Source organism: Haliotis rubra, unplaced genomic scaffold, assembly GCF_003918875.1.
Source record: "Haliotis rubra isolate DU_JTF1 unplaced genomic scaffold, ASM391887v1 Scf2373, whole genome shotgun sequence".
NCBI lineage: Eukaryota > Metazoa > Mollusca > Gastropoda > Lepetellida > Haliotidae > Haliotis > Haliotis rubra.
In genome coordinates this window covers 15,713-26,614 of record NW_025766418.1, presented here as the reverse complement: position 1 = coordinate 26,614, position 10,902 = coordinate 15,713, and the positions used below count along the sequence as shown (strand labels likewise).

The following is a 10,902-nucleotide window of genomic DNA, read 5'->3' as shown; positions in this document are numbered from 1 at the left end:
CCCTTTCGCTCCCCGAGCGCGTCATACCAAAAGACGTTACAATATGGTACTTGTTGGTCCCTGCCTGGCGCTCGGCATTAATGGGTACAACAAGGACTGGTCGGCTCGGAGTCAGTATAATGTGTCTGAGTGGGGTATTCATGCTTCACTGCTTCATGGTATCTCAGTGAGCTAGCACTATAAAACCAGCTTCAGTTTGGGCTAGTACAAGCAGCCGCACATACACATACATACGCATGCACGTCGTCATATGAGCAAAATATTCTCAAGCACGACGTTAAACCCAATTTCACCTCACCTCACCTCAAACATCCCTATTATCTGATAATAAGTGTTTGGTGCTTATGATTACGTGATGGAAATTCCTCCTTCCTTATTTCAGTAAACTTCACAACAATTCAAGACGTGGGGCTCTCCTTCACTCTGATTATGGAACCTGTTAAGTATAAGAATATGGAACAGCATTGTGCTCAACTAGCTGATGGCGGTCGCCTGATCGTTCTTGATTCAAAGTCAAAGTTGGACGCTTTGAAAACATATGTAGCCAGCAGCTCGGGTAGGTACTGTGCATTATTTGAGAAAAGTGATTGAGTCAATATTACCAGTTAACAACCATTATACGGTCTCAAACACCGTGTCAATGTTGGGCATTAAGCTGTAATTTACGACTTGACAAACGAACGCTATAAGATATCCACGCAATCGAGCTGGTTAGGTCACACTTGCCTAATAGTGCAACTGAAGTTGATATTTCAAAAATTCCCATTCCGGATGGTTGATGGATTACAGAACAGTGATCGTCTGAAAATGAGTATACCTGTTGTACGACAATGAATACTTCCATACGTCGTATTACTAGCATATGAGTAAACCACTTTTGGACATGCAATACAATAGAAACTCCATACCATTTCAACATCCGTAAAATCATCTCTGCTAAAAGCAGAGTCAGTTTAAAATTCCGAGTATATCATGAGTATTTGCTTGACGCCGTGTTCAGCAGTTTTGCAGCTGTATGATCTGAAAATCAGACAATCCAGTTACTGACATACCAGGTGTCGGAGATAGGAGGAGTGAGTGTGAGTGAGCTAAGATTTTAAGTCACATCGGCAATATTTCAGCCATATCGTGACTAAAGCAAGTTATAAATATATCAACAATTTAAGTTAAATTATAAAATTCTGCCAACGAAGGACAGTAAAACAACTAGGGTATCACAGATACACATGTAAAACTAGTAACCAAATCTAAAAACCTTTCAACCATAGGGAACAACACAATATAAAAATAAGCTATAGACCGCCAACAACTGAAGGTAGATCACCATACCAGGGACCATGGGGACTTACAGTACCTTGGCTACCTGCATGGTCCCTAGTTGGATTTACACCATCCCTTCAGCTGCTGGCGATTGTAAGGAATGTTAGCTACAATTTAAATTACAAGAATGCCGATAGGAGGAGCACATCCTGTCCCAATGGTGGCACCCATCATAAACATTTGCAAAGGCAGACAACTCTTCACCCGAACGAATTCGGGAACGTAAGGAACAAATAGGAAATTGCATCGGACATATATTTTTATGTGTCATTTTTTAAATGTCCCCCACGTTTACCATAACCATTTTGAAAGCACTCCTGACGCCTTGAATGGAACCTTGATTGAACAACTTTTGAACAAGATTGGTATGACGTTCTTTGGCAGCTTGGTAAAATGAGCATGCTTGATGATACCTCAAACGTTGTGAAACCATAGACTGGAGCTGTTGGAATATTGCTCGACATGTAAGAAAAGTTGACTATTGGGGAGAGGTTTCTGTTACTCTGAATCGTTATGCATAGTTTTAAATATGAGTTGGTGAGTGAGTTTAGTTTTACGCCACACTCAGCAATATTCCAGCTATATGGCGGCGGTTTGTAAATAATCGAATCTGGACCAGACTATCCAGTGATCAACAGCATGAGCATCGATCTGCGCAATTGTTCTAAATATGAAACAGCTGATGCTGTCTCTTAAAAAGTTCGGATGGATAAATCAGTGGTTGGGAATTGGCTATTTGATGGTTAATGAATGATATTAGATCAACGATATACCTTAAGCTTACACTTCTTGGCCAAATTACGTTATTTTGATTTTGCCAAACCAAGCAGAAATTCGATTCATTCCCACAAAGAAACGGATTGCAAGGAGGGGAACACAGTTGGTGGAAAATGGGGATGCCTACTTCTTGTCTAAATGTTTAGACCCAAATTTTACAAACATGTTGTCAATGAGGAAGTTCAGCATTTTGCGTATTTTTTATTATTATTATTTCTGACTTCAAATGACATTTGCTTTCATTTTTGACAAATTGTCCTGAACCACAGAGGATAAATATTTAGGTATGTCTTTGTTCACCAGTTTAATAACAAATGCCACATGGATCAAAAAATGAAGTTTTTCTTTTGGATATCGGTGTACAACGTTGAAAAATGAAATGTTTTGACACAACTGAACTCGGTCCATTTCTGAGATTGTAAAAGTTGAGTTTTTGTGAATCCACATGGTATCAAATATACCCCGTGATTATACAAAAAGTCCCACGACGATAGCGTGAAGGAATATGGTTAATATTTGAGGTAGGGATTTCTGGACATAACATTACAATACATTTGCTGGACAAAGAAATATATTTGTATAGATTGTTATGTAGCTTTTCGAAGCCAGTACAAATGATAAATGGGCACGTCTTCACGGGCAGTGTTTGTAAGCATGAGAAACTTTCAACGCTCTTGTGAATTATGAAACCCATCTCACAAACTTTGGAAACCCGATCCTTTCCGCCGGCTTCATCAACAGCCACAGGACACCATGGGTCGGGGAATATTTTCAGTCATGAACCCATTGCTTCCCTGGTACTCATGAACTGATGTGACCTAGTACGAATGAAAGGGCTCTCGGTTGCTATATGAATGTCCCTCTATCCATGCTCCATATTATTTTCGCCATAAAGTAGTTCATGTTAATGATTGCAAAGTTTATTTTCCTTTCAGAGAAGCCATCTTTCTTCGTTGGATTACGAAAGACAGGAGATCGACACCTCTGGTCCAATGGAGAGGAGATTGACCCTGCCTTTTGGTGTACCCCCAAAAATAAGGTGCGCAAAAACGTTTGTGGTTCAGTCAAAATAAAGGGCCACAAGCGTATCTGCATGGGTGCAGCTAGATGCACCAAAGGAAAGATGATCTGTGAGAAACCTTTGTAATATCCCAAAATGGCACATCTGGTCACGCCTTCTTTCAATAAAGAGGTGCATACCTGACATTGACTTTGGCTTTAATCGCAAGCGACGGGGAGTTCGTCGTGATCCCCATTCAACTATGCTTCACTCGCAATGCAACGTAATGTTCAAACATATTAACCAGCTCGATACGCACCACGATATATTGCCGATTTTCAAAATTTTACTATTTGGAAGTGAGGATGTGAGATTTGTTATATCACACTGAGCAGTGTTCCAGCTATGTCGCGTCAGCTTATCATTTACCGACAATGGCGAAAATGTGTATGGTTAATTACACAAATGCGACAAAAACGCCATCCATATTCATCAGAAATCACCACTGAAAGGTGTTCGTAAAAAAAATGATTTGCCCCGATAACTGCAAATGCAAAGAGAGACCACTATCTTACTAAAACAGAACATATGGATACACGGGTATAAGTCAAAATAGATAATAACATCGAACATCTAAAAAACTTGGAATTGTCTTCAACACCTAAACGTGGGTGCCAATACTTCGTTCATAGAAAGAAATATTGGTTATTGAGAGGCATCAGTTCATCAAGCTTAAATTCTGAGCGAAACTGCCTCCTTTTGATTTTTCCAAACTGAGCAGACATTTCAATGCATAAGCACAACTAAACAATAGCAACACCTCTTTTTAACAGAATTCCAGTCATGTTAGACCGTGTCAGTTCAAAGTTGGGAGGAAAGTCGGAACTGATGCAAGAAGTTTTCCATGTGTGTGAAACCGACGGGCAGGGTAATGTTGACAAAGTCATCAATATCCCCCGCAATAGAAAAATACTCTTCATGAATATTTCAACTAGTTATGACTTTGTCATATTGTTCTCCACATTGATCTAACGAAAACATACACATATATAACTACCATGTTTGTATCAACACGGTTTGATGTACCTCCGTAATGTTGATACTGGAAATAGAGTGGTACTGTTGATTTAGGGCATTTTGTTTTTTGAATACCCTCAAAGTGGAAGGAGAGTATTAAAAGGTTTTAAAGTTCTGCTCCGGAAAGGAGCACTACCATTAATTTCAGTCAAAGTAAAACTTGTTGCCATGGAAATACAAATATTATTTTATTCAGAAATCCAAAACTATTAAAAGGCACCAGTTCATAACCAGACCTATCTTTGTGCTTAGTTTGGTGAAGAAACAGTGAATAGTTAATAAATATATGCATAGTCTGTCTCATGATATGGATTGTAGGTCATTCCCAATGCTATTACAGACAACACAATGTATGTCGCCAATATCAACTGGTCTCTGTATAAGTCGTACCTCACAGAGGGAATTGTCAAGTTATATATTATCGCCATCAGCTATTCAATACACGCACAAATGTTGGTATAGACGTTGGCAGACGAGTGGTATTAGAAATGGTTTTTCGCGGAAAGCCTTGAAATCGATTATTGCCAGAACTGTCGTTCATTTCCGGATTTCAGAATGTCGCATGACTACATTATCGTTGGTTGGTTGGTTGCTGTTTAACGCCGAACTCAGCAATATTCCAGCTATATGGCATGAGACAGGCAAATGATCGAGTCTGGACCAGAGTGAGTGAGTGAGTTAAAATTTAAAGTCACGTCGACAATATCGTGACAGAAACAAGTTTTAAATTCATCATAAATACATGTAGATTATAAAAACCTGTCAACGAAGGACAGTAAAACCAACTAGATTATCGCAGTATCAAAAAATAAAACTAGCATATCTCTTTAAAATTGGATTTCAAATTAAGACAATACAGTATAAAAATGGGCTATAGATCGCCAAGAACTGAAGGTAGGTCACGAGACCAGACAATCCAGTGATCAACTGCATGAGCTTCGATCTACAAAACTGGGATACAATGACATGACTACGTTGTCCATCAAGCAGAGAGTTGATGAATTGACAATAGTGAGCGCATCATGGAACTGGTTCAAGCGAATCACTATCTTCATCAGCTTGTGAATGTCAACAAGACAACGTCAGTCCTACCATAATGACAGACATCGCCCAGATGAACACTACCAAGCCGGCTGTCGTCAACTGCATTGTTCCAACAGAGCTTAGAAGGTCACCAGCTTTGTGTTAAACGAATGAAATCTTTCCCTTGCTCAGATCTATATATTTATTTTCCAAAATACTAATATCACTAGGGGATTAGGGGTTTTAAAATACGCTTCCCTCCTTTTACGAGTAACATTCGCTCTGTATCGCTGGGACTTTAGATATGCCGGTAGTCTGTCTCATACTCCGCCCAACCCTTTCTGCAATGCAATAGGCCAAAGTGAAGCTAGTCTTGACTCCAACTGGTTCTGAATCTGCGAGCCCACTAGGGCGAATTAAGAGTAAACGGTGCTACTATTTCTATCAAAATCGCCTATTTTCAGAGACTTACCGCTTTGTATATCGTGACATGATACTGCAGTTATGGATCAAAACATGCCCCGGGTATGCTTATTGGTCGTTTTTTTTCTGGGGACTTGCTTTTGCGTGTGTTTGTAACGGGTACTACAGGGTAGGGCAAAATGTGCTACCCTTTTCCGCAAACAATGAAGATGGGGGTCTTTTTGACATCTTGTTCTACTTACTGGTGAAAGGTCACACAAAGACATCCTAATCACCTTATTTAATCACGGTTAATATTTTTGTAATGTTTGCACTGTAAACTGATCAACATCTATGATACTGAATATTTGCTTGATTTTATAGAATATGGAAAGGCTAACCTAAGGCCTTTCAAACTGAAATAACGCGTGTGCGAACAATCGTGGGTATGCCCATCCAAGTACATTGTATGTACGATGTGCTTGTGCGATCTCTTAATTAGCATAATATACTTCAATTATACATGGGGTAGTAGAAATAGAGAAAGGATTGGATGTATCTGTTGAAAGTGTTACTGCATTGATACGTCTCCAGACCTTACGCACTTGAAAACAGTCATACCTTAATTACATTTGAGTTACCTGCTCACAGATAGACATGAAGAAATTGAATAACAGACAAGTTTAACACTGTGAGTAAGTACCTTTTAGCAGGTTTTGAACACAAATATTTTTACAGATATTCTGTAATTGATTGAATGCAGGAATCAGGACTCAAGAACTGCATTGAATAATGCCCTGATGCGAACCATGTCACAAATTGTAATGTTGTCGTCAGCTAGCACCAATAACCAGAAGAGAGTAACAACATTTTGCATAACCTAAACAACTATCAAACCCCAATGTGAATGGCAGTATGTTGTTTATTTGTCCTCCAAAGGCAGGAGAGTTAGGAAACAATACAAATGAAGAAATATATTACATACTATAAAAAATGGATATGTAGTAGGATTGCAACACCGGTGTTATTAACAACTTTCCAGGATTTCAGATCAATGTCATTTGAACTTTTTTGTACTAACTGGGGCAGCTGAAGTGTCTGCACATTGAATGGAGAAATGTCACAGTCACTTCAACAAAGGGCTCCCTCTCTCTGCAGTTCAGTTTGTAGTTTGGTCTGCAGGACAGCAAGCAACACAGACAACAAGAACAACACAGGACACCAAGCACAACAGAGGACAACAAGCACAACACAGGACACCACAGGACACCAAGCACAACAACACAGGACACCAAGCACAACAGAGGACAGCAAGCACAACACAGACAACAAGCACAACACAGGACAATAAGCACAACACAGGACACCAAGCACAACACAGGACACCAAGCACAACAACACAGGACAACAAGCACAACACAGGACAACAAGCACAACACAGGACAACAAGCACAACACAGGACAACAAGCACAACACAGGACAACAAGCACAACACAGGACAACAAGCACAACACAGGACAACAAGACAACAAGCAGGACAACAAGCACAACACAAGACAACAAGCACAACACAGACAAAGCAACACAGACAGCAAGCAAGCAACACAACAAGCACAACACAGGACAGCAAGGACAGCAAGCAACACAGACAACAAGCACAACACGGACAGCAAGCAACACAGACAACAAGCACAACACAGGACAGCAAGCAACACAGACAACAAGCACAACACAGGACAGCAAGCACAACAGGACAACAAGCACAACACAGACAGACAGCAACAAGCACAACACAGACAGCAACACAACACGGAACAGACAACAAGCACAGACACAGACAACAAGCACAACACAGACAACAAGCACAACACAGATAAAGGCAGAAGTCTGTTGGTCCAGTGTTGCTAGGGCGCACCTCAGTTTGTTTCTGAGGTGGGTGAGTGAGTAAGTTTAGTTTTACGCCGCACACAGCAATATTCCAGCTATATGGCGGCGGTCTGTAAATAATAGAGTCTGGACCAGACAATCCAATGATCAACAGCGTGAGCATCGATATGCGCAATTGGGAACCGATGACATGTGTCAACCAAGTCAGCGAGCCTGACCACCCGATCCCGTTAGTCGCCTCTTACGACAAGCATGGGTTACTGAAGGCCAATATTCTAACCCGGACCTTCACGGGTCTGTCTCTGAGGTGGTCACAGGCAGTCACGATGTGGATCAGTGGGTCCATGTAGCAGAGGCCGCATCTGCCACACAGTTCCTCATCAAGATGTACATCTGTGTAGACTGAACACATTTTGATGAGGAATGAAGCAGCTGTTCTTGAAGATGGTGTTCATTGCGACAGAGTCCAGGTTGGATGCATAATTAGGCTTGGGTGGATTTGGGCAAAGAGCGAAAGTTCAACATCATTGGAATATCCTGTGTGTCCATGCTGCAGTGTGGTAAGATCTTACTTCTTTATTGACGACTCTCTTCCAGGAACCACAGGTTGGGAATTGTCCAGGACTGATATAATAATCAGCAGATTGTTGTAGTGAATACTTCTGAAGTAATTCGTAAACGTCTGGTACAAATCATCTTGTATTTGTAGTGACTCTACGGTTGTATTGTTCAAGCATCCTGGAGGTAAGTATCTTGTATGGGTTCAAGCGAAGTGAATATGATGGTAAAATCTGTCCGCTTGCATAAAAATGCTTAGTCAGGCCCTCAAGCATTATGGGGTCATATGATCCTTGATTTGAAAGGTTTCAGCATATGTGAATAACACAAAGTGAACACAGTATTTCAAATGGTTGAAAATTCTGTGATCGTTTTGTTTTAGTACTGGTAATATGAGCATATAAACAGTATTCAAATACGTACCCTTGATATCCGGAATGATGCAAAGTTTCTTACTAAAGGCATGAAAACATTTGTAAATTTAAAAACTAACAAATGTTTCCCCACCTAAGGAAATATTCATATTTCAAATCCTAGTAAATTGATAAAAGAATCGAAAATCACAGCACCTGTTATAGTAAAAAGGAATGTATTGTAAATACTGTATTCTTCCTGAGGTATCAACTTTTGAATTCATGCTTGGAAATGTCTGCAAACCTGGTCATAACGTACATGAGAAAGGTGTGCATACTGTAATACATGATAAGCATATAATGCAAATGTGCAGCTTGAAATCAAATAAGCTCTGCGTGCGTGTAAGAGAGAGGGTTGTGTGTGTTTGGTGGAAGGATACCAATAAGCCTTTCTGATCAGTGTGTGATGCCTTTTTACGGCCATTAATCGTGTACACTGCTAATGACCTTTAAAGCAGACAATGTCTATTACAGTTAGAACACTCGCAGTTGTAAGCACAAAGTCGTGAACCGTTAGGTCCCTAATTTACATTACACAATTGTATGACTTATCCGACTAGTCATAGCTGTACACATGTCATTAATTATACTTCCAAAGAAACTAATAACAATGTTTTAATCATTTCCGGTGTAAAATACTGTTGTAAAAGTGTAAACATGCACATACTTGGTGTAACCTCTTTTTGATTGGGAATCCAGACATTATCCCATACGGACGCCTGGAGAATGCCACTTGCACGTACACGTTCAACATGTGTAAGGCGTGGCATTAGAATTGAGTTTCTGTCAAAGATTGTTAACGTGTTTTTTCTTATCACCAGTAAATTCTGCACACGTGTTGGTTGTTAGGCGCATAAAATAGAGTTCACGTGACCCTGCACACGGTCGTGTTTTCACAAAAGAGCGTTTTGCATTCACCCCGCGTTGTTCACCGCAGATGAAATTGCGTCATGCGCCTGGCCATTATGGTATTTGGCCATGTTAACTACCTTGTATAATAGTACCCATTTTGAATATAATCATATCTCCAAATGTGAAGTTTCATGTTTTGTTCAGTATTTAACATCTGATGTTCAGTATAGATCATGTGATATGGCATTGTTTGTTATCGTTTATTTGTGAGTGTATTGTCCTCCTGGGAGGGTACGTAAGTCCCGAAACTTTCAAAGTAAATTTAATACTTACCAGGATTTTAAGCGTAGACGTTTTGTGAGTTTAAAGTATGGCTAAATTTGACTACACTCGCCAGCGGCTGAAGGGATGATATAAATCCAGCTAGGGTCCATGTAGGTAGCAAAGTTACTGTAAGTCCCCATGGTCCCTAGTATGGTGATCTACCTTCAGTTGTTGGTAGCCCGGTTTTTATATTGTATTGTCCTGTATTAAAAGACATGTTTTAATGCTTGCATGTTAGTTTTATATTTCTATCTGTGATAACAAGTTGTTTTACTGTCCATTGTTGACAGATTTTACGAAATAACTTTATTATTAAAGTCTATATTATCAAAGTCACGATATGGCTGCAGTATTGCCATATTATTATTCTGAATCTTAACTCACTCACTCACTTATTTGTGAGCGTGTAAACTTGTACGTTTTCGTAAGCTTAGCGTGTTAGCAATTATGCAAATCATGGACAGGAATTTGCTCCTCTTCAGCTAGTTTCCTCAGCGTTATGTTACAGTACCTTGAGGACTTTCCTGGCTGACTTACATGATTGGCGTGTTATGTAAGGAGTAACAGGACCAGTCATACTTGATCATATTTGAAACACACAGGATTGCAACTGTGTATACATGTCCATGGATTATTTCGGATGAAGGACACGATTTTATTTTTGACTTACCTCGAGATGCATAACGCTGTCTCACTGACCATACGACCATTGTCTGACAAGCGAAACCACAGAACTAAAGTAACTAGTTTAGTCTAAATGTGATCGAATCCAGACCTTGGCCAATCATAGGAATCAGCAATGTTGTGTATCTGTCGCAAGACAAACTTATCACAGACAAAATCCCCATGCGTTTGACAGTGACATCCCTGCGCCTTCCATAGATGTATGAATCGTTTCCAACTGCCGCTGTGGGATCAGAGCCAAATATCGATATGATATTGACCCAGTTACAGACCATGGTTGTACGAAGGAACTGTTTAATGGTTCTGTGTTTCCGTCTGGAACGTTATTGGACCTTAACGCAAATTAAGACCACACATTATTGGCTATGGCATACCCAAAGCCCTCAGAATAGTCGTCAAAAGATACATACGTCTATACTCTAAAGCCGTGGGATGTATGAACTCGTTACAAAGCGAAATACTCTATTTAATGATGTGTACACTTGGGGTGGAAATTCTCTGGCATTATATTCAGGAAAAACAGTGACTCTTAAACGGAACATTTAACGTCGATGATGTCAATAGAAGATTGCCTGGTGAATCAG

The 10,902-nt window shown here is 40.0% G+C and overlaps 1 protein-coding gene across 1 annotated transcript; it reads left to right on the top strand.

Moving 5' to 3' along the window:
• Positions 1–453: 453 nt before the first annotated feature.
• On the top strand, positions 454–8,231 carry LOC124278462 (cell wall protein IFF6-like; the record flags this gene model as incomplete). Its single annotated transcript, XM_046714168.1, has 4 exons — positions 454–556; positions 3,033–3,227; positions 6,758–7,532; positions 8,222–8,231. Coding segments are annotated over exons 1-4 (1,083 nt in total), but the record flags the coding sequence as incomplete, so codon positions are not given.
• Positions 8,232–10,902: the final 2,671 nt, after the last annotated feature.